The sequence below is a fragment of the Crocodylus siamensis genome, chromosome 1, assembly GCF_052110815.1.
Source record: "Crocodylus siamensis isolate JL-2025a chromosome 1, ASM5211081v1, whole genome shotgun sequence".
NCBI classification, from domain to species: domain Eukaryota; kingdom Metazoa; phylum Chordata; order Crocodylia; family Crocodylidae; genus Crocodylus; species Crocodylus siamensis.
Window position 1 is genome coordinate 141,804,219 of NC_143395.1, and position 23,929 is coordinate 141,828,147.

At 43.5% G+C, this 23,929-nt stretch overlaps 1 protein-coding gene across 1 annotated transcript in view; it reads left to right on the forward strand.

The window, feature by feature from the left end:
* The window catches only part of GPR137B (G protein-coupled receptor 137B), a 34,133-nt gene extending 13,421 nt beyond the window's left edge, over nt 1–20,712 (forward strand). Inside the window, exons 3-7 of the mRNA XM_090044641.1 lie at nt 4,857–5,079; nt 11,700–11,853; nt 13,648–13,772; nt 15,831–15,955; nt 19,537–20,712. Coding sequence (XP_089900767.1) covers nt 4,857–5,079; nt 11,700–11,853; nt 13,648–13,772; nt 15,831–15,955; nt 19,537–19,648 — 739 coding nt within the window. The 3' untranslated portion in view covers nt 19,649–20,712. The remainder of the gene's footprint in view (nt 1–4,856; nt 5,080–11,699; nt 11,854–13,647; nt 13,773–15,830; nt 15,956–19,536) is intronic.
* The last annotated feature ends 3,217 nt before the right edge of the window (nt 20,713–23,929 follow it).

Consider the following 23,929-nt stretch of genomic DNA (forward strand, 5'->3'; position numbering starts at 1 on the left):
ATCCCCAGCAATCCCTGTGTCATTCCCGGGAAACCCATGACTGAGTTCAGGGACCAGGCTGGACAAGCCCCTTCCCTTCCAGGCTGGCCTCTTCCTGCACAGGCTGCTCTAGGTGGGCAGGGGTCTCTAAGCCTGGCTCTGGCAGCCTCTCCTATCTGGAGCTCTCCCCGACCCTGACCCCCATTTCTCTCCCTCTCTCACACACACCTCTGCTGCCACCTCCCCCCCTCCCCCCCATCACACCCCCAAGTGCTTCCTGGGACCAGGAGCCCCCACAGGTCAGGGCCCCATGTTCCAGCACCAGTGTGGGCACAGGGCAGGGCTGCAGTGTGGCAGTTGCTCCTGCAGCCACAGCTCCTGCCAGCAGGTCCTGTCTTGTCTGGCAGCTGGGCACACAGGATGTGAGATGTGTGGGAGGGGATGTCAAGTTTGGGGGGGAAGCGGTGTAGGAGTAGGTGTAGAGTTTGTGAGGGTGGTGTGGGGATTGTGCAGGGGTTTGGGGTGGTGTGGGGTTAGTGGGTAGATCATGAGGGAGTTTATGGGTGTGGGGGGCTGTGTGGGGATGAGGGGGAACTACTCAAGAGGGAATGGGTCTCCTGCCTGCCCTTGCACAGTCCACAGCCCCCTGCAGCTGCAGCCGCTGGAGCGCTCATGCCTGTTCCTGGCAGAGACCCCCAGTGGTGTGGGCACACCTCAGACTGGTGGCTGTACATGGGGTCAGCCTGGCCCAGCCCACGCAACCTCGAACAGAACTGGGCTGGCTCCTGCTGTCACCTGTAACTTCTGATACTGCAGGCAGAAGCCATGTGCACTCAGGCCCAGCCAGGTCCTACCTCCATGTGCCACACATGCTGTCGGGCCAGGCTGGCACCATGTGTAGCTGCTGGTCTGAGGCGGCCCCGTGCTTCTGGGGATGTCTGCCAGGAGTGGGCATGAGTGCCCTGTTGGCTGCTGCTTCTAGAGCAGCAGGGGAAGGGGGCAGGTAAAGAGATGCTTTTTGCCAGGTGCATCTCTTTGGAGAACCCATCCTCCAGTTGCCTCCTAGAGTGTGCCCTTTGCCACTTTTTCCCAGTGTGGTTTTGTTTGTTTTTTTGATCCCAGGATTTTCTGGTATCAAAATTAGTGCCCACACTACAAACATGTAGTGTGGGGAAATTTTTTTTATTCCCAGCATGCCTCTTGCGGCATCTCAAGCTGCTTTGAGACACCGCAACAGGCACATGCTCACTTGTCTGGACGTGGCCGTAATATTTTATAAAGCTACAAGTAACCCAGTTGTGATATACAATAGATAACAACTATGTAAATGGGCAATGGTAACAGTGAGGAGTGACCCTGGCTTTACATAGGTCAAGAACTTATAGAGCTTCCAGATATTGAAAAAGTCAATTATTCCTTCCCTTCAGAGATCATAAATCTAAAGAAAGCATTCCTTGATGCACTAATAGAATTACTCACCATGGCAAATGGATTGACTGGTAGGTCTGTGCCAGCATAGGCTGATAATAGAACAGCCAAACCAAGCTTAGGATTTTATTATAATCATGGTGCTTGGGCCAACCTCAGTTTGCTATGAGCTAAGACTGAGCTGCAAGGAAGCCTCAGCTAATTTATGGTTTCTGGTGGAAGCCTCACATGAAATGTGATAGTTTGCTATGATTTCCCCTTTAAAGCAGGGAAACCATGGGGTTTTGCCAAACTTGCTCCAAGGTTCCAACCAAAAGTTAATGGATGTTTCCCTTAATGGAAAGAGAAGCAGCAGAAAACATCTGCACATACCTCCTGAAGCATAGCCACAGCAAATCTTGCATAGATCTTTCCACGTGCTATCCAAGCACAGCATTCAGGAAGAGGGGTACAGACAGTAGTATACAAGGAGTGGATTCTAGGTCACAGGATACTTCATTCAATTCAATTGCTGAATAATTCATAAAAGGTCCTGCAATTGTGCATGTGAATGGAAGACAGTCATAGTCATGTTGCTTATGGAATTTCTGCTTTATCTTGCAATCTGAATGTAAGTTTAGCCATGGGAATCAGGGGTTGGACTGCACTTATGTGCAGCAGTAGGATGGGGCAACACCTCTATGCTGTCTTCTTACTGTCCAGAGATTTTTAAAATGGCAAATCTGTAGCTGTTATAGTTGCTGGGACTGCTCCACAAACATAAACTAAAAGTAAGGACTACCTGTCTCCAGTGGCAGAACCTGAAACAATAGCTTTGAGCTGTGAGGCCCACTCTATGCATTTATATGTATAATTCAGATGGCCAGTGACAAACTGCTAAAGCAATTAACTATTTCTTTGCTTAAATTAAGAAAGGAGAGGGAAGATCATATTATAAATTGCTGCACAATCTACTTAATATGACTACTCATCTTAGTACCAGGAGCATATTGACTGAGGAATATAGGCAATGTGTAAGTGCTGACATTGGAGTGGGGCACAACTCTGTGTCGTCACCGCAGTTGGGGGACGCAAGTCCATGCCGCCAAGCCCACTGATGTGGGCATTGGGTCTGGCTGTTGGGGCAGAAATCGTGCTGCCACTACGATCCCCACTGCTGCTGGGTCTGGCTCTGGCCAGGCTACAGCCCTGTGCCCCGTGCCCCACTATTGGTGCAGAAATCTGAGGGGCCATGTGCCTTTCCATATTCACCCACCTCCATTCCCAGTGTTTGGAAATATGCCAACACTTTCTTTCTGTCCCTAATTGAGAAGGAGATTTAACAAAGCCCAGTACAACATCTGAGCCACTTCAGGGAGCCAAGATCAAGGTATCAAGCAGGATTTACAAGTCTCACTACAGCATGAGACCCGTGCTGGATGAGTTAGTCTTAGAGACCTGGGACTGCATGATCATGATACCATAAATGGGTTCTCAAGTGGGCAGAGCTTAAAAGACAATCCATACCTCTCTCTTCCAACCTGAGCCCTGATGAGAGTGCTTTTCTAAGCTGAGATAGGAGAGCAGAATACTGCAAGTTACGGGTCATGAAGTGAGCAGTGCGAGGGGAGGAAAAGAGAGAAATATCCATTAAAGCCTCTTGGGAAATTAGCAAAATATAAGACAAAATATTACAATACTAGGACAAGGAGCCTAATTCTTTGCAGCTATCAGTCAGTCTGTGGGACAGGTAGAAGCTGTCAGACCATGATGCCCTTTGACATGATAGCAGAGGCGTGAAGCAGCTGCCTCAGAACATCTTACCCTTATACCTTCTGTCGCCCGTAAACCACACGGATGAAAATGTCCTCTCCTTACAGAGTTATAGTGAGCACTATCTTCCTTCTGAGGGATAATTTCCATCATCTTTGAGGAAGAGATAGTCACTGTTTGATATAACCAGAAAGACTAGGGTTGAATCATACACACAAAGCATATGCACAGAGGATTTTTTTTCTTCAGTTCCCACTGCCCCATAATAAAAGGGTTACACCAGAGATTAGGGGGCAAGCACCCTTTCTTTTCCAGTTACCAACAAAGGGAGGCCTCATTGCTCTTGAAAATGAGCTAACAGCACTCTCAATTTACAGTATGAGTCATAAAATATACGCTTGGGGTAAAGGCTGGTAATATTTTTCACTGCTGTGTAGACTGGTAAACATTTTTTTAAGGTGAACTTTGATTTCCCAAAAGATAACCTGGATGTTTATTACAACCCAAATCCAAATTCAGACTTCCAGCAGACCGGGAGGGTCATGGCTCCATGCCCTTTCCCCATTGACTTTGTTTTGTAAACTTTATCAGATGGAGCTTCAATCAGCTGTGATGATGAAACAACCAAGCAATAAGGCTGGGTCTTATTGCTTATTTATGGAGCCAGCTCTTGGCCTTGGCTCTCCTGTTCCACATGGGAACAGAGCAGCATAAGGAGCCATTTAACTCCTCGGCATATGGTCCCTAGACAACAGGTAACATTACAGGAGGTGGGACAAAGACAGGGTGGAGCTGAACTACTAGTGAGCTACAACTACCCACGTCTCCCACACAGATGAGGCAGAAAGGGCAGTTGAGTCACATTTCTGCCTCTCCTCTGCTGTTGAGGCAGCACCGGTACATACCGCCATGTTCCTAGTGCACGCCTGCAAGGTGCCAATCCAGGAATGAGTTTTTACATCTTAAATTCTGAACATTCCCTCCAAGAACTTGCAAGTGACTAAGTTCTCTGGGGAAGAGAAAAAGGAGGTGGAAACGAACTGTCAAGTGTTTTTCAGAATATAATGAGTGCTGCCTAATTGGATATAAAATGCATGTGACAAACTAGTAGCCAGGGGTAATCCTCAAGGCAGTGACTAGGTACAAGACCAAGGCCTAGAACTGTCTGCATTATTCAGAGCTGGCTGTTGGTCAGAGGGGTTGGGGGCCAGTTTGCTGTGCAGAGCACAGGCAACTATGTGTTTGTTTTAAATGGGCTTAGAAGGCGCACATGCACTACATTTGTCGCACGTTTTTCTCATGAGTGTGTTAAGACGCTCAGTCTTCCATGTCATTCCTTACAAATAATGCACAGGGGGTTCTTTCCTGTCATAGGGTTAAGAAAGTTGTGAACTGAGCCATAATCATGCTCCAGGTAAGGTGGCCATCATAGAGGACAGTCCGGTTGTCCTCTGTCCTATATTGATACGAAACCAGAGGCCTTTATGTCCTCTTTTGAAGAGACAAATAGAGGACATAAAGGCATTGGGTTTTGTATCAATGCTCCAGGCCATATAGAGCATTTATGCAGCTGGTCTCCATCACCTGTGACAGACTTGACGGAGAGACTGCGTCTTCCTTTGTTCTGCACACGGCCTCAGATGCATTGCTGACACTTGCTAAATGATAGTTCTCAAACCCTGTTCTCCTCTCCACAGGTTGCCTCTCTATCTGGTTTCTCTCTTCATCAGTCTCCTCTTCCTCTTGGTGAATCTAACGTGCGCTGTGTTGGTGAGAACGGAGAATTCGGAGAGGAAAGTCATTGTCTCAGTCCGTGTGGCAATTAACGACACGCTGTTCGTGTTGTGTGCCATCTCACTCTCTGTCTGTTTGTATAAGATTTCCAAGATGTCTTTAGCCAACATTTATTTGGAATCCAAGGTAAAGTAGACTTCCAAGTTCATTTCAAGACTACTTTTAGCTCAAATAAACAATTTAGTGGGAAAAGCTTCAGGTTGAGAAGTCTTTGGATTCCCCAGAAGCCAGCAATTTCCATTTCAGTCTTTAATTCCATGTAGTTACCAATGTGCCTTCTGCTCTGTATTAATACTGAAAGACTCCCTAGCACTTTGCCATAAGAGTAGGAGTTTGAAGGAGCTGACATTGGTGGACTTTCTCCCAGATGTTTGTCAGCTGATTCCTGCCTCCACTTCAGAAAAAGATACATTTCAGTACTGCTATAGGTAGCTAGCTTGGCTTTGGGGGCCTTCATCCAAACAAATTATTATTTTAAGTCTTTAAGGTAATGGCATACATGTAAAAATAAATAGTAATGTATGAATGTCATTTCATAAACGAGCATGCCTCTCTATTGGTAACTGAGAATTAGTCTTAAATACATAAACTTTATAAACAGAACCCAGAAGAAACAGATTCTTTTTCAATATTCTGCAGTATATACATGCATATATTTTAAATACTTCAGTATGTTAACAATTTGGAAATATGTTAAAGTAGAAAATGCCCTAGCTGATGTAACTCCAAAGTCAGCAGGTATTTTACACAACAGTCAATGTAGGGTTTTGTGCCTTATTTATAAATAATGAAAGAATATGTTTCCCAAGATTTCTGAGCTTTCTGCTTTGCATTAAATGTAAGTCTTAAAACGACTGAAGCATAATAAAATGACTAGTAAAATGATATCCTTCTCATCATAAGAAGACTGTAACATTTGAAAACTCAATTATTGACAAAAAATCCTAGAAGAAAAGTATTCCCTTTATTTCTCTATTTTTCCATTTAATGAAATCCAGCCACACTGCATCAGCTGAAAGCTAGTTACTGATTGGTAGACTTAAAAATGCAGCATTGATTTTACTCCCTGGCCTCCCCCAACCTTCCTACCCCAGGACTCTGTCATTTGGTGATCAAAAGGCATTATTTTTATTAGTAACTGAGTTTATCTATTTCACATAAATGGCAAAACTATAAGATTCTGTAATGAAGAACTGTTTACCATGTGGGGGCTCTGGTAGGATCTTCTATTCCATTTCTTCCCCCTGATGCTATGCTGATCTATTTTACTTCAGACCACTATGAGCAGAGAACGGCTCCCCTGAAATTGATAAAACAGAACATGCACACAAGTGTCTTGTTTCATGGGACACTTACTGTGTGTTAAATCCATGCAGTGTTCACATTAGAACATTTTCTGACCAGTTGATAGTAATTTTTACAATGGTGCTGGGACCAACAATCAGCTGATTGTCAGTCCTGCCCTCCCCTCCCCGACCCCGGGACTGCAGGCACACAGCTTTTGACTTAATCCTGAAGGAACCTGGCAAGTAAAAGATCCAGGATCCTTCCTTCTGACATGTGTGGCTTTCTTCTTCTCAGCTGGAGACTTGGCATAGCAAAGGGGTCCCTGGATGATGTCACGGCTGGGTGAGGATCACAGATTGCTCCCATTATTTTTGTGGACCAATCTGGCAATAGCTGAACACATTTTATTTATTGCAATCTGGAGATACTCCTCATGTGAAAAGTCGTAACTTAGATATTATATGAGTGCACTTTGCACCTGTTTTACTGCTTGAACACGTTTTCTCGCATTGTAAGTGTATTTAACACCTGCCAAGTGTAGTGTGAGACATGGCTCTTGTTTATACTTTGAATGTAGAGATAGTAATGAATTACTGCTTCTTTTCTTATTGAACTCCAATGGGAGTTTTGCTAATGTTGCAATGAAAATTGGGAAATCTGCCCATAAGGCAGAAAACCCATGCATAAGACAGAGTCCCACTCTATGGAGGGTCTTTGCAGGAACGAAGCTGAGCATACATGACTAGAAGCCCTGTCACTTTGTCGGGGGTTGGGGGGACAGGGCATCTCTTCATTATTTTGATGCAGACATGTAAAGAGCTACTGCAAATTTTAATAGACTGTGTGGGAGAAAGAAATCCTCCTACCTTATTTCTCCCTTCCCCATCCTGTATCTTTCTAGCCTCTGTCCTATCTGATAGGTTGGAACATGACCAAGAGGATTTGGCCCACAGGGAACAAAGGACATTTTTATTTGTTTAGCTAGAAGTTATCAAAGACGCATCACATTTAAATATTGTGTTGCACCAGCCCCTCCCCCCATGTCAAAAGAAATTTAAAAAAAGACTGTAGCAGCCTGAAGAAACCCACATGGAAAATACCAGACCCCTTCTGCTTCTTGAAAGCAGAGAACTGAGTAAGGATATGCTTACAGCAGCTCCCATCAGCAGCCTTCCTCTCCATTTCCATGACAACATAGTAGATTTGCCAACATGGAGCGAGAAGGGAGAAGTGTCTAATATATCTGTTTCCTCTGTATAGCATTTCCCATTTGCTAGCAAAACCACAGTTTTCACTGCCACATATTGTATTTCTGGTTTCAGTTCCCTTACATGCACAAGTCTCCAAGCTCAGAAAACTACAAACACAGGTCAGGCCTGCCAACATATTAAGCTCCTGTTCAAAGTGGCATTTCTGGTACTATCTTCAGCATTTTAAATCAGGCTGGTCAATTAGGTAGAACTACACTGTTGTACCCATACCTCCAGGAAGCATTGATTGATGAGCTTAACATGTCATCTGAGACAAAGTCTTTAGTCATCTGGTTATTTTTTTAAACATGTTTATAGAATACCCTAGCTGAGAGGATGTGCCAGGATGCCTGTCAGTCAGAAGAAATGATGGTTGAAGGGGGATGATGCCTATATATTCTCTCAAGAACAGTTTTTCTTCCAATGTTAATGGTAGACAATGTTAAATACATATACAATGTATTTAATGTGTTCAGCTTTTATAACATGGATGAAAAAAGAAAAGATCAGTTAAGGTTTGCTTTTCCCCTCTCCAACACTCAGCTGACTGCCAGTTTTTGTCCTCACAGTTACTCATGGCCTTCTCATAGCTTGCACAAAAGAGGAAGGTGAGCTGGGAATAGCAAATGAGAACTAAAGTGTCTAGCAAGTGTTGAAGTAACCCAAACACCCCAGTCAGGCAGGCCAGACACTGAGGAGACTATGACTCCAGGTGCCTGGAACAACTGCAAAGCAGAGCACACCTGAAGAAAAATCAGCAGTCAGACCACAATTTCCACCTATCTTAAAGGAGGGGGAAAGGATCACTATCCCATGGACATGACAGTAAGCAGCATAATATCAGTACAGTTAAACAACTGCATGCAACTTCGCATGGTAACGCAGCCCACCATAGCAATAGTTGTCTTCACTTTTTGTACAGCCTTCCCTGGAAAGGCTCCCTTCTGACAGCTGGGTTATGAAGAGGTTGAAGCCCCTGCCCAATGTTTTGCAACTGGTCAGTGGCAAATTTGAGAGGGGAAGCCAAATCAGACAAGTCCCAGGACCATGCCCTAGACCACGGGTCAGCAAAATTTGGGGGGAAGAGTGCCAAAAACACCTGCAACCTTGACTTGTAAGATGTTGGCGTGCCAGAGTTGGATGACAGGGAAGCCATGAGGGGCTCAATCCTTGTTGTGGCAGCACAGCCCTGGCCACTTCCCCACTCTGTGCCCCAAGGAGTGTGTGCCAAGCAAAATGCCTTTGTGTGCCGCATTTTGGCACTTGTGTTGGGCTGTTGCTTACCCCTGCCCTTGGCTATTTCATGCTGCCTGCCCATGTGCAGAAAAAGTAATAGAGCTGGTGTATAGTTGGTCTCAGCTATTAAAGGTCTCACCTTCCTTTAAATTTTGTGGTAATTACAAGGGAGAAAAGGCCTTTACACAGAAAATAAATATGTAGAGAAAGGTTTTGTGTTTTGTGGGACGGTTCTGGAGCATGACAGCACGGTGAAATAAGACAATAATTAAATAACTGTCTCCATGTTGTTCCATACCTTTGATCCTACTACCAGTGCCCCCTAGAGAACTTGGAATTATGCTTTTTGTCCAAGGAGGCTCTTTCATTTCCCCTACCCGGGGCAGATCCAGAAGGGGTGCAGTGGCACGGCTGCACCCCCCTTTCAGATTGGTATGTGCTGCTGGAGCCTCTGGGGACTTTAAAGAAGTCCCCAAAGCAGAAGAGAATCTCACCTCTTCCCCCACCCTATCCTGCCCCCGTCCCCTCCAGGCTCACAGTCATGTCCCTTTCACTTCCCTTCTTCCTTTCTCCACTGTCCTGGAGATGGGGGAGAGCTGCTCCTGCCCACTTCAGCTGAGCTGTGCGGGGGCTGATGTCCCTTAGGACAGTGACTGGGGCTGCAACTTCCCACGCCTGCTCCTGGCAGTGTGGGGGAACCCAGCCCCTCCCCATTGCTGGTGCTGTTGATCCCAGATAAGTCCAGTCCCCACACAGCCTGGCAGGAGCAGGCAGGAGTAGCTTTGAAGCATTCCACTGCTGGGATAGCAGGAAAAATAGCAACTGGAGGAGGGAGGCAGAAGAGGAAGGGAGGGAACATGCCTCTGAACACAGAGAGGAAGGGAGTTTGCTTAGCCTCTTTGAGAACTTTAAAACATCCCCAGAGGCTCCTTCAGGGTGGTTCCCCTCCTCTCCCAACATGTGGGTTGGGAGGTGGAGGCTGGGAAGAGGGGCACAGCCACCCCTGCCATATGAGTGGCTGGTCCCAACTCCCTCCCTCCCCCCCCCAGCCCTTGCCAAATTCTGGATCTGCCCCTGCACCTACCACCTCATGTAAGAGGTCCTGTGATGAGAACAGCAGATCTCCAGTTCTCTTATGCTTTGGACCCATTTATAGTACTATACATTTCTGCTAAAGGAAGGAGGATGGTAGGAGGTGTCCCATGGGATGGAAATGAAGCATTTCACTTGCCCTAAAGGGCTGAATTATATTGCTTCTACTGATCCACACCACTCAGTCTTAATTCTTTTTTCTTCATTTGCCACCAGGCCAACCATCAACTTTTGAGCCTTTTCCTTTCCATAGTGCCCTGGTGTGAATGTTTGCTTCATTTTCAGGGCTAGGGACAGACATTCAAAAAAGCCTGAGTCCGAATTGAATCAATCTTTGCAGGTTAGTGTAACTTGCCTAGATTGAATAAGTTTGCAACTGCACAGACATTCTCTCTGGACTGAACAGGGGAAACCTGCTTGAGCAGCAAGCAACAAAGTGGGAGGTGGGGGGACAGGGGGAAGCCAGGCAGCCCCTTCTGTGCCTGCAGTCTCTGCTAGAGCTCTGACTAGGGGGCAGAGGGGCAGGGCCAGCCCTGCTCTTTGGAGCACAGCACAGCCCAGGGCTGCAAAGCATCTGGGATGCTAGGGGACTCTGGCTTAACTTAAACCAGGAAGGGGTCTGGGACAGACATTGCATAAACTGGTTTGACCCAAATCAGTTAAGTCTGATACTACATTCAGCCAGGTTTATCTTAAATCAGTTTCAGCCATTTTGAAATGGTTGTATGTGCACTGAACTTACGTTCTGTTACAGGTTTAAACCAGTTTATGTGTAATGTCTCTCTCCCTAGCCTAGAAGAGCACTGAAAAATTCTCCAAACCTTAGTCCTGCCTCATAGGCTCATTAATCACCTCCTGTCTCAAATTAAGAACAAAAAGGCAGCAGAGAGGCTCATAGGCCCTTGAGTCCAGTCCCCTGCATTCACAAACAGTAATTTTTGTCCAAACCGTAAAAATTGTCCTCTTACACATCATGGCCACAACGCACTTCATGGAAACAAAACTGAAAACATTTTACAGTATTCTACAACTATCAAGCAGGAGAGACAAGGGCACTCCAGTGCCAGCCACAGTAGTGGCAAAGACATTACTATATTCACATCGGCTTAGATAACCCCAGGAAGAGGACTAGGCTTTGCACTGGAGAGGAAAGCAAAACTAATTCTTATTTCTACAGGCACTGAATCTGTCTCTGTGCTGGGTTTCTGAGGGTTCAGAACACAGCAGTTAGGTTACTCTCTCATTTCTGTAAGTGGGTCATGCCATCTCCTTTCTCTGAGTATTTCCAAGCCTCTCCTGATTCCCAAAAACATTCCATGACCTAATTCCAACCTCCTGATGCCAAATCTACTTACTGCCCCCATGCTCACTCTACTTTTCCAGTCCTCTCTCCCACTTTACCCACCTCCCTGAGGCTGTATTGTTGACCCTAAACCAGAACGTAGGCCAGTCTGCAGGGCAGGATGTGCCGCACTTATAAAATGTGCTTGATCCAAATCTGTTACTAGGTATTCTGTACTTACTAATCAATTCAATATCTGATACAGGATGTTCTCCCTCTGATGTGGTCTTCCTGGCTATATAAGGATGGACTGGGTGATCTAGCAAATAGCTTTTCTTTCTTATCTCTAATCCTGAGGATGCTACTTGTTTTAGATTAGCACTTTTTGCAGCTGTAGGCAGAGTAACTGACCCTTTCCTCTAGTGTCTGGAAGTACCTTCCTCACATGGTAAGCCACTTACATTAAAAATTGCAGATTAAACCCCCCAAAAGGCAGAGACTCCCAAAGACCATACAGACTGATCATCTTGCCAATATCAAATATTGATATTAATCAATATCAATATCAATGTTAAAATATATTTCACTTTCTCTTCTAGGGTTCATCTGTATGTCAAGTGACAAGTATAGGAGTGACCGTTATACTGCTTTATACCTCGCGAGCCTGTTACAACCTTTTCATCTTATCTTTTTCTCAAACCAAGAAAGTCAATTCTTTTGATTATGACTGGTACAACGTATCAGATCAGGCAAGTATGAAGATTACAGCTAAGAAGGAAAACCAATTTTGCATGCTGATTAACTCCCGATAAGAAGCACTGTTGCACAATTAGTAATGCGAAAAATTCTTTCAATTCGTTTTTAGAATTCAATGCTCTAAGTTTCTTCTGTCCCAGAAACAGGAACCACAATCATAAAACTATAGAGAAAAAATAATTTATTTACAGGAGAAAAAGCAGTCAAAAAACCACCAATCCACCTGCTTCCTCCACCTCCCCCTCCTAGTTCAGGCTGGGCAAATCCCAGGCATGAGCTCTCTCCCACTCCCTCATTCTCCTTCCTTCTTCAGACAGCACCAGAGGTGGGGTGGGATGGGACTGGGCTGGGACTAACAGAAGTTACCTATGGGGTTCTGCTTTGGAGCACCTTCATTTGAACCCTCATTGGATGACAGTTAATTTGTCGTGCAATCAGCCTCTTTCAAAGCACTCTGTAGCCACGCACTTCTGTCACGACCCAGCTGTAGAGTGCTTTCAGGGGACTGATTGCACAATAAATGTCACTTCTCTCAGTGCCCATTGTTTACATCACTTAAAGGTGAAGAGGGTAACATTGAGGTTCCAGTGGATCTTTATCTATAAGGGTTGGCCTAAAAGTGAGGGCAACACAATTCAGTGGGTAGCCCTATATCCAAGCTGCTTTCCTGTTTGTTATGCTTCTTCTCAGCTGCCACAAGGACAGGAAGGCACTCACCTACATAAAGGCCTATTGCTTCTGCCTTCCAGAGGCCTGGACCATTGCAGTACATGCTGCCTGCTACCGAAGTCCACTTGCAAGAGTGCATTACCTCCTCTGATAGTATCAGAATAGCCTGTGCCTTTAACTCTGGTGGTCCTTGCATTAGTTCCCAATGTGTCAGCCAAGAGGGCAGCTATCATGCTACCATAAGACACTTGTAAAGCCTCTGGTGTTTTAGGAACTCAGAACTTATTAATAACCAGGCTAAATATTAAATAATGGCTAGTTGTATTGGATATATTACCTCTTGGATGACCAGTTACAGCTGTCTTAAAGAGATCTGAGGTGGGACACCCAAAAACCAGTTATTTCTGAAAGTTTAGGTCATCCTGTACATTATGGTCCTGTCCAGGGAACCCAGTTGAAGTCAATCCCTGCTTTTCTGAGGTGCTGTACACACAATCCCATCTCAAGGACTGTACTGAACAGCAGCAGGAAGACTGGGAAGGAATTCAAAGATAACACAACAATTGCTTAGACTAACAGTGTGCACAGTTTGGTAATGTCAGATCTTTTAAATTTAAAAGCTGAAGAGTCAGCTGTGCCCCCAGAAGTGCTGTGCGCTGCTTGGCCCCTTACACTTTTCATCAACTACAAGAAATGACAAAGCTAGTTTCTCATTTTCTAATGCAGCTGTGTCACTTTCCCAGCAGTCTCAAAGCTTGGCAGGCAGCCACTGTGCTCAGGTCTTGGGTGGGGAGGGGTGAGAGGGGAAAGTCTTGGCGACAGCCTTGGGTGCAGAGGAGAGAAAGGGGAAATCAAGGAAGATAATCATGAAAAGGAAAAACAAAAAAGAGGCAAGTGAAAACTGTTCAACAAAATGCAGAGTTTGTTTCTTTCCAAATGGGTTATAATGTTTAAGTACTGATAGCCAGGCTAAGTTGGTGCTTTTCTTTTTTAGGAAAAGCTAACTGTTTACATACAGTTCACCATTAGCAAGCTCTGTCTTGTCATGGGTTCTAAGAGTCTGTAACCTAACTTACATTCTCATTTCTAATCACAAGTCCTCTCTGACTTTTCAACAGGCAGATCTTAAGTGTCAGCTGGGAGATGCTGGGTATGTCGTATTTGGAGTGATCCTTTTTGTCTGGGAGCTGCTGCCCACTTCTTTAGTTGTGTATTTTTTCCGTGTTCGAAATCCTACAAAAGACCTTGTAAGTAAAACCAGTTTGCACCTTTTGTAGGTACAACTTTTTGTGTCCAATTTTATAGTTAGCTTTTACTGCTCCGCATTTTTATTTCTCATTTTCTAACTCTTCTCACTAAAAATAAAACAAATGGTCTTGACCATCTAGCCTTACCACTTCCTCTTAAACAAGTCTTTGCCTTATGGGAGATTAGATAGCAAAGGAGTGTGGGCACAGATTACGGACCCTTTCTGCAACGTTAATGCAAATCCTGCTCAGTGGCATATATGAAACGGGTTTGATGGTCTCAGCCTAATTCCCCTTGAAAAAGTTAACAAATCTCAAAAAGCCACCACTATGCTTGGTGCTAGCTGACATCTTTGATTGCATATTAAGTAACATGTAAATGTCCATAAAATGAAATGATTGAGGATTATAAGAATACCTTGAATTTAAGGAGAGTGCCTTAAATATTTTCTGCTGCCTGAAGGTCTCTCTCCATGTTGATTTGGGATATGTCAATATGTAGGGAAATAATTTTCACTACCATTAGTTGGTATAGTTCCCATCCTATAAAAAAGAAGGGTTTAATCTCCAAGACTACTAATTTTTTTTTTAAATTAACAATCCTAACAGGTTAATTAAGTCCCTTTTATCAGGCTATAAATTTAAGAGACAATGATACAACCAAGCTGAACAAAGAAGTACTAAGTCTCTATGCACTTTAACTCTAGAAGGATTTTTCATTCAGTCACTGGCTTTCTCCTAGAAAATTGTCCTGGCCCTGTTCCTTAGAGTTAGCTGTGTTAGATCTCAATAATCCTGGACTTTGCACTGCAAAGGAATTAGCATTGCACAAAAAATGCACTGATTAGTAGGTGGAGCCAGTGGTGCTGTTCTTTTAATGTTAAAATATTAATTGAAGCTTATTTTATTTATTGGTAGAGGGAAAGATATTTTTGTTTCACTCCTACATTTAGGATTATATGAAAAAGATTCACAAAAGCCCTCTGGTTCAGATACAAGGGAGTACATGTTCTTCATACATGGCAATGCAGGGTCTGACCTGTGAGCCCACTACTCACAGGAAATCATACTGAAGTTAAACATTACACAAGATGGACTATATACTCTTAATAAAGATCAGAAGAACACCATAGCAGCCAACACATTAGCTACCCTTCTAAAGGCTTGTCTAAATAATGCTGGTCCTACCACTTGAGAAGTTTGCTAAGGGTGGAGCTAGGATGAGCTAGTTAATTCTTATTTGGACAAGCCTGTGGCTTCAGCTTATTTTGTTTTGCAGTTCAACATTTAACTAGATGCCACAGTTTTGTTTTGGGTAGGAAAAAAAACCAGACTGTGCTGATGGATGTACTCTTGAGCAGAAAACCAAAAAAAAGCAAGTGCGTTAAAACAGACAGGCTCATTAAAGCTAAACCTATAAATTCTCAATATCAAAGTCAACAAAAGTCTTATTCCCAGATTCTTCCGCAGAACAACAATATGAGCTTTCATGCACATTTGTCACAAGAGGGGGAGATGTAGTTAGCTGTGTTAGTCTGAAGAAGGAGTCCAAGGATTCCCATAGCATTGTATTCTAATATATAACTACATATTGCAGTTGCTCACCTTCTAGAAAGAGAAATTACAAGCTAGATGATTATCTGCTAAGGGTGAAGTTAAAACCAAATGTGTCTGTTAATCTGAGTTGTTTTCTAGATCCTCCAAACTTAGTGAAATACCAACTTGTTGTTCTGCTTTTCAGATTTAACAAAGGCTTTAATTAAGTAGAAATATCCTAGGGAGATTTGTTATGTTTTGCTTCTCCCCACATGTTGCTCTCCAAAATGGAACACTAGAAAATGCTGGTTTTGGGCAGTGTCAGGCTTTGTTCAAAAATAAATGTTGTGAGTTCAGTTTTGTCAGGGCACAACTCTTGATTTGCTGTCTACATTGTTAATTGCCAATGGACAGTAAGTACAGTACTCCTTCCTCAACATTCAAAGGACCACCAACAAGCAAATGCTCAGGAACTAAGTGATGGGGCTACTGCTGTTACTGACTAAGGGTTTCTTCCCCCAGACAAACCCTGGAATGGTCCCAAGCCATGGATTCAGCCCAAGATCCTACTTCTTTGACAACCCTCGCAGATATGACAGTGATGATGATCTGGCCTGGCACATTTCACCACAAGGCGTACAGAGCAGGTGAGGAGAAGAGTGAACAGTTCAATTTTTGCTGTGGATATGGCTAGAGAAGGAAGGAATTGTTATCTGTCAGGCTATTGTAAAACATTATACTCATTTTATTGTAATGTTCTCAACCAACTCATGATACTATCTGGAGGCCTTTGGAAAGGAGAGGGTACTGTCAGGGACAAACTCAAGTGAGTATGTGCACATAGGGGTACAGGAAAAGAGCACCAAAATGGCTGTATAGAAACACTGCGAGAACAGAATGAAGTTATTTTTAAGTTCATAAAAACCATTACATTGTAAAGGAGCATGCCAGCCTCCTAGAAGGCAGGACCTAAATCTCTCCTTTCAGTTTTGAGCTTGACCATTTAAGGACAGAAAATATAAAGCTTGCACTTTATGTGCCATTAAGGATTTAAGCCTGAGAGCAAGATACATTGGGATAGGAAGCAACAAAGAAACAAAGGTAAATCACTATTTGTTGTGGTGGGATGAAATGTGAAAAGGGGGGCTTTGAGTACTGACTGTTCTGGTGGGATGGAGCCTTGAGGAGTGGAATGCCAGGGTAAGTGGTGCTTGAGAGTTTATTAAATCAGACCCAGGAAGATAGACTGTATTGTGATACTTCAGCTCCCCACCAAATTGACTACATGAGGCAGGGGAAAGAAACAGGAGCACCTAAATTCTGGAGAGAAAAATAACTTCCTCATAGCCAGCTTTGTGTACTATGTGTGCAACTGAAGCAGATCATCACATACTAACCAGGGATGCCACCTCAGACAAAACAAGGTCAAATGCAATAACCTTCCCACTTGGATCACTTGTACCTTATTTTAACCAGTCTGTTGCAAAGCATTTTTGTCACAAAGAAAAAGGCTACTCCCCACAGTAACAGAAGATCATAAATAATCTTGCCCAAGTAGATTGCTGGTTGGCTTTAGTGCTGCTGACCTTTGAAAATCTAGCCCTGAATATCTGGGACTAAATTTACCAGACGAACAGTGAGGCTTAAACTGATTCAATTGCTTTCACTAGATTCAAAGACGCTTATAACCAGAATGGAGTAGAAGAGAGAGCCTAAACCGCTTAAGTGGCATTAGCTTTACCATGGTTTTGAAAAGTTGCACAGGTCTGATTTCCTAAATGTTCAAATCATATTTGAATCAAAGGTCAAACCCCTTGAGCTATTTAGCTTATGGCATTTATTTTCCCTGGGTTCAGAGGTTCTAAGAAAAATGATCAGAAGATTGTGATCAGATTCACATGAAAAGTTAGACACCACTACTCTTGTTGTAAATGTAGATGAAGAGGTAAAAGAGGGTTTCCCGCATATAATTTATCACAAAAGAAGACTCATTCATTAAAACCTGGAGTCCATTTGCAGATATAGCTATAATTAAAAGCAGTGGGTCTAATTCCTAGGGGACATAAATTGATCTAGGGCCATCTAGTCAGCCATCAATTTCTGTATGGAGTTATAATTGTTTCACCCCCTGCTAAAGACATCAGGCCATATTTTTATAGGTGTAAACATACAATTCAGAGGTTGTGTCTACATGTTCATTCATGCTCCATAATTACGGTGCATTAAGTTTAGTAGCTGTAATAACAGGTACTAACTTGATGCGCCATAATCAGCACTACTGAGCATTAGTGAAGATGTATGCTTTTTGTGTGACATTTAATGTGCATTGGATTAAAGGTACTATGGCACATTAGCACGGTTTTGGCCAGCTGCGCTAATGCACAGTAGAATTAGTTCAATGTGCAATAAGCATCTCATGCATATGCAACCAAAGAGACACATCTTGTATTGCTGGCAAAATACAGGTTCCTGTGCATTTGATACTCATTAATAAGTAGTCCCTTACCAATAAATAAATAAATAAAATCTGAGGAACAAGAACAAATTTTAAACGAAGGCTCAGTTGGTAACCAGTTCTCCCCATCAATCCAGATCCAGTACTTGTAATTCATTTTTTCCAGTTAACACATGGTTGAATAGTATGAATACAGCAGTTTTTTCCTTACCGCAGCCATTGATTTGCTAATCCTGTCTGTCTACAGTTATCACACTCTAGAGTACAGCAACTATATGTTAGTTTGACACATGCTGACTTGTACAATAGCAGACTTGAAGATCAGACACACAGTATAGTCTAAGAAGCCCTACTTCAGAAAAGTGGGAAGAAGAAAAAGAACCAACCATAATGGTCATAGAGATAGGGAATGCCAGCCAGAGAAAAAGGCAAGTGCCTAAAACTGCCTATAGCCTGGCAGCCTGGGAGAGTTACCAACCAAGCACAAACTACCCTGGGCATTGACACAAGATATATTTAGTACCAACAGTGCTATATGGTTCCAAATTGAAGTGGAATAGGATTGCAGACAGGCAAAGAATACCAATTTTCTAGGATATAGCAATTATTATCTAGTACAGGCACACTGATAAAGATAGAACTGGCCGGTACCGATGGCTGATTATTAGCCAGTCATATCAGCTGATACCAATCTGATAGCCAATGCAGCCTGGCAGCTTGGAGAGCAGTGTGCAGCCAATAAGTCTGGGGAGGGGAGGGGAGGGGAATGGACATGGGGGATGGGCTGGCTGCTGCAGGTTAGGGGCCAGGGCCTGTGCCTCCCTCTTCCTGGCAAGGGGGCTGAGCCAGGGCTGTGCTTGGGGTGGGCAAGGGCAAGGCGGGAGGCAGAGGTGCTGGGATGGGGGAGGGTTATGGCAAATTTTGACATGGCTGCAGCCCACCCCATAGTTCTGCCCTCACTGTACTGCCACCCACCCCACCTCACCCACCCCTAGTGCAGCCCCGGCCTAGCTGCCCATACCAGAAAGAGACTGGTTCAGCCCCTGGTCTCGAACCCACAGCAGGCAGCCTGCCCTCCCCCAGACACAAATCTGGGAGGCACATGGGGGTGTGCACAGCAACAGGGAACTGACCCCCCGCCCGTGTCCCCTCCCACCCCCCCCAAAATTGCCCATGGCTCCATCCCATGTCCCACTCTGGCCCCTGCCCCAACCCAACCCAGCTCCCTTCCTCACTTGGAGGCCTTGTTCTGCCCCCCAACACACCTTCCTTACCCTTCCCCCACCCAGACTTACTGGCCGAATGTTGCTCTCCAAACTGCCAGGTTGCATTCATGGCCACATGCATGCTGTGTCTGGTCATGCAAATGGCATATATAGGTGACGTTATTGGCCACATCAGCCAAGAAAAGCCAATTGGGTAAATTCTCTTTTTATTCCAAACTCCAGTTTGGGCAAGGAGACCCATAAGGTGGAAGGGAGGGAGGTGGTGGGAAACTTTGGTCACTAGTTAACTGGACAGGATTTTAACTGGTAGCCTCTCAAATTCATGGCTATTCCTTTAGCCCATGAGGCAGATTTAAAAAATGAATGAATAGCTAAATGAGTTGTAAATAATAGCTAAATGTTTGTTGTAGAGTGAAATATCTTCTGGCTAAAGTATCTCTACAATTTGTGTAAAATGAAATTATATTCCATCATCCCCATTTAATTATTTGACAAGCTGAGAAAATTAAACCATCAGTCATTGATTCTTCTGGGTTTTTTTTTTTAGCTTCTCTCCAGAAGTCTATGATTGGGGACATCAGAACAACAGCTTCATGGCTTACATAGGGTCACTGCAGCAAGATTCAACACTGGACACAGATCGACCAAGCCCTTTGTAGCTTCAGTCAACTACAGCATTCTAGGATATTCCGTATGAAAAAAACCCAAAAACATGAAGCATAGCAATTGTTCTTCAACTGTGGGTTTTTAGAGCACTGTTCCTGGACATGACTGCCACAGGCTTTCCATAGTTCAAGAAGTAGACAGGTAGTGGTTTAGCTTTGTGAAACCACATTTTAGTTAATACCTTGCTCTAAGTCCTGCTAGTTTTGACTCTGATCCCACAAAGGTTTCCAAATCTGCCTAACTTGATGTATGTGAAGAGCTCCATTGCAGGACAAGAGCCTTAGTGGGCATAATTCAATCATTTTCTGTCATTTAAAAAGATAGATGTTGTGCAACTTAAATGATGCCAGAGTATACACATTCTTTTCTGAGAAATTTTACACAATGTATATGAAGTTCTTTTTAAGTATATTTCATTTTATCAAATGCACTGTACAATACATACAGGAGAGATGCCTAAACTGCATGAGACAATTGACATTCAATCTTAAATCACACAACCTTAGAGCCCTGAAAGTGTCACTTCCAGTTTAAATGACAATAGTTTTCAAGTTGTAGCAACATTTTGCTCTTCAATTCACAACATTTAGTACTGGAATATGCGGCAAGTAAAATGTTCACAAGGCTGACAGAAGCTGCTACGCTGAAGATTGTGGTCTGGTAGATTGTCTTCCTCTGAAGATATACGTTTTGGTTCTCATTTCCTCAGCACCTGCTGGAATAATCCTGAAATAGGAAGGACTGCTTCTGCAAAAGTGGTGGCAAACTCAGCTAAAAGCTCCCATTGGTCAGACCCTGCTGTCTGACAGACGTAGCACTTTAGATAGACTAAAATGTATAAGTACCCTTGAAACAGTAAATTCCATTCTTATTGTCTCCAGTGAATAGCCAGCCTGGCTACTTTTTAATTTAAGTTTTTTAAAAGGTATCTCATCTAAAAAAATATTCCATATCTGTCTACCACCTACACAGATGTGGATTTGTAACTCTCTTTCAGCTTCCCACATAGGAAGTAAGGAAGGAAGCCTACTTCAAATAAAAAATAGTTAAACTGTTATCAGTCTCAGACTATGGTATGGCAAAGAACACAAAAGGGACCTTGCTTGTAGAATGCGTTTTGAGTTGTCAGAAGGTTTTGTGGGAAACCGCAGCTGCCAGAGAAGTGAAAGGCTCAACATGCAGAGGTCATTGCTACAGGCTAGAAGACCACTTATAAAAAGTAATTAGTGCCTTAGGGTAACTGCAGTTCATCTAAGGTTCTGTACTCACTGTGCTTACATTCAAGTTTGGAGTGTTATTGCCACTCCCCACCTGCTAGGGACATGCCTGTGTGTTTCCTCCCAAGAGGCAGCAGAAAGAAAAGAGCAGGGTCAACACTCTCTCTGTCCTTTAGACTTTTCAGAGTGCAAGAAGTAGGGGAGTCAGTGACAACGGGGGTGGAAGGATGGGTGGGAAAGAGGGTGGTGCTGGACACATGCTGACAATGGATCTCAAAGGCAACTTTGGGTGAGTAACCATTTTTTATTCTATGCATCCTTATCTCTCTCTTCCACTCCCAGTGGCTCCAAAGCAGCAACTACCTGTGAAGAATCTGGGTGCTTGGAGTGTGTCCGAGTAGAAACTAAAACAGTCGTGCAGAAACAGGCATCCATTCTGTATGCCCCTAGCAGCAGAGTGGCTTGCAAATAAAAGCAAACCAATACCCAGACAACTACGATTACATTTCAAAGAGGGGAACATGTCCAGAAGTCACAGAACCTAAGGTAGTATGGAGCAAACTACAATCTGACCAGAAGACTATTCTTTAGATAGCTGACAATATAGCTTAATAAAATCTGAGATCTGTTCTGCCTTCAAAAAGGCAAACCATAACCCTGGAAAGAACCCAGATGACTTATTTTACCCAAGTAGAACGAAAAGGCTCCAGCTACATTTAAAGTGTGGTGTCCCACCTTCTCTTGGCTACAGCGTGGCTTAGGGAAGAGCACAAATGAGTCTTGAGGAGCAAGTTTGGATGGGCCCAAGGTAAGCATAGCCTTGTTTTTGCAAAAGAGAGAAGGCCTGCTTTGATTGCTTGCAGTTGACCATGTTATAGTAAATGCAGTGGTCCTGGGAATGAGAGAGGGGCAAGGTTTGTTTAGCAACTTTTCTTTTATTGGATCCTCTCCCAACTATACAGATTTCCAAATGAACCTTGCTTCTCAAGTACTTCCTCGTTTCTTGAGAGCTGATTGCTACCAAGATTTTCATGTTCACTGATAGCGTAAGACGCACAGTGCCTAAAAGGGAGTGGGGTGGGAATCCATCAGCTCACTCAGGATCACTCACAAATCACAAGAGCAAAGGAAGTTTCAGGCCTAGGAGCTATATTTGCAATGAGGTTGTGTGTTATTGAGCTGTTATGAGAACCCTGTGACTTGTCTTAGGGAGCAGCAAACTGAGATATCCACCAGGTGAATTTTCATGAAATTAACCTAAATTTGCATTCCTTATATTAGAAGAAGGACGTAGTTGAACAATAGGGAGGATTCTCGATAATGGCAGAGAGGCAATGGTGCTTTGGCAAGCCTTTTCCCATGTGATGGCAGAAGTCTCTCTTGTAGGATCCTAATTTGAATACAAACTCTCCAGATTTCTCTGGAACGAATACTCTCAGTGTTAGCTAATGAGCCAAGCTGTGAAAGAGAGAGGCTGGATCTGTATGGGTGATCTCAAGCAGTTTTACTTACTTATACTTACTTAAAAGTTTTGCAGAAACCATGAAATCTGGAATTGTCCACAAAATCAACAACAACAAAAAACAAAATTAAAATTAAATGCTGGCACCCCAGTGGGAGCCAGTGATCCTCACTGCCAGTGGGGTGGAGTGGCATGAAGATGGGATGGCAGCTGCCCCCTCATCCTTCCTTCCCCCAGTGGGGTCTCTCCACCAATCAGCGCAGGGGGTCAGGGAACCATGAAAAGTCACCAGTTAAGATAGTGGTTGCCTTTTCATCTGTCCTCCTTAGGGCCTCTCCACCAATCAGCACTGAGTGGGGGGGCTCTCCACCAACCAGTGCCAAGGGGCAGGGCTGCTGTGAAATGCCTACATAGAGAAGAAGAGGCCGTGCAGGGGGACCACACCGTGCATCTCATCTACACTTACAGGATTCCAGATTTCTCCTTTGTATCAATAAACTCAATAACTTGTTCCTCAATAAGACATTTCCTTCAGTTTTTCTATATCCCCAAAATAGCAGTAATTTGTCCTCTGTGGGATACAATTGAACATGATGGAAAAATATTTAGCTCTTAATGTTGGAAATTATTTCTGACCTGACATAAAAACCCATTAGCTGAATGAGCTCATTTTGTCTAGTTGCAAAGAATGTAAAAGACATTCTAATTTTTTGTATTTCAATATATGATCTGCTTAAGTTAGATTGTAATAGCTAACCAGCTCCAGTGTGTTCAGAAACAAACCACTGCGCAGCTTCCCAGTCTTGTCCATAAACCCTCTTAAGGCTAGATTGTTTTTAACACAGAAGAGAAGGATGTCAGCAATCACTTGGAGAATGCCTCAACATTTTCACTTGTCTGTTCTGAATAATCTTTGTGTATCATCATGATCTATCAAGCCCCCTCATTTTTGTTTTTTATTGAAGTCCTTCCATGTCGTATAGTTTTTCCTGTTTTACACTGAGGTTTTGTTTTCAGGTATTCTAGGATGCAAGTGCTCCCTCTCACAAAATCCTCTCAAAACTAATAAGAGCCTCCATCTTAAAAGGAGTTAGGTTCCCCTCCAACATGACTAATTGGAAAGCTGCTCCAGAACCTCATTGCTGATATTTAGGAATCCTCTAATTTCTAGCTTAAATTTATTAAAGGATGGTTCATACCTGTTTGTTTTTGTAACACTGTCATTAATAGGGTTGTAAGGCATTTGAAGGGTCATCTAGTCCAACTTCTTGCACAAATGCAGAATGCACTATTCCCAAATGATTCCTGCCAAGCTTATACGGCTGGTTCTTGAAAAACCTCCAATTTTTCCTTATTGGTTAGAACAAGAGCCAAAGGATACAACTAGAGAGTTATCAATTTCTTGAAACAAAAAGTTGTTCTCAACACATTAAGCATTTACTGAACATTTTAAGCTTTTCTTATTATTCTTCCAGGGATATCAGGCAAATTACAATCCCTTCTATCACTTCATTAGTTTGGCTGTTTTTGTTATCTCCTTAAAAATACCTCATTTGGCTTCTTTCTGATTTGGTGGTCTATAGTAGACCCCCCCA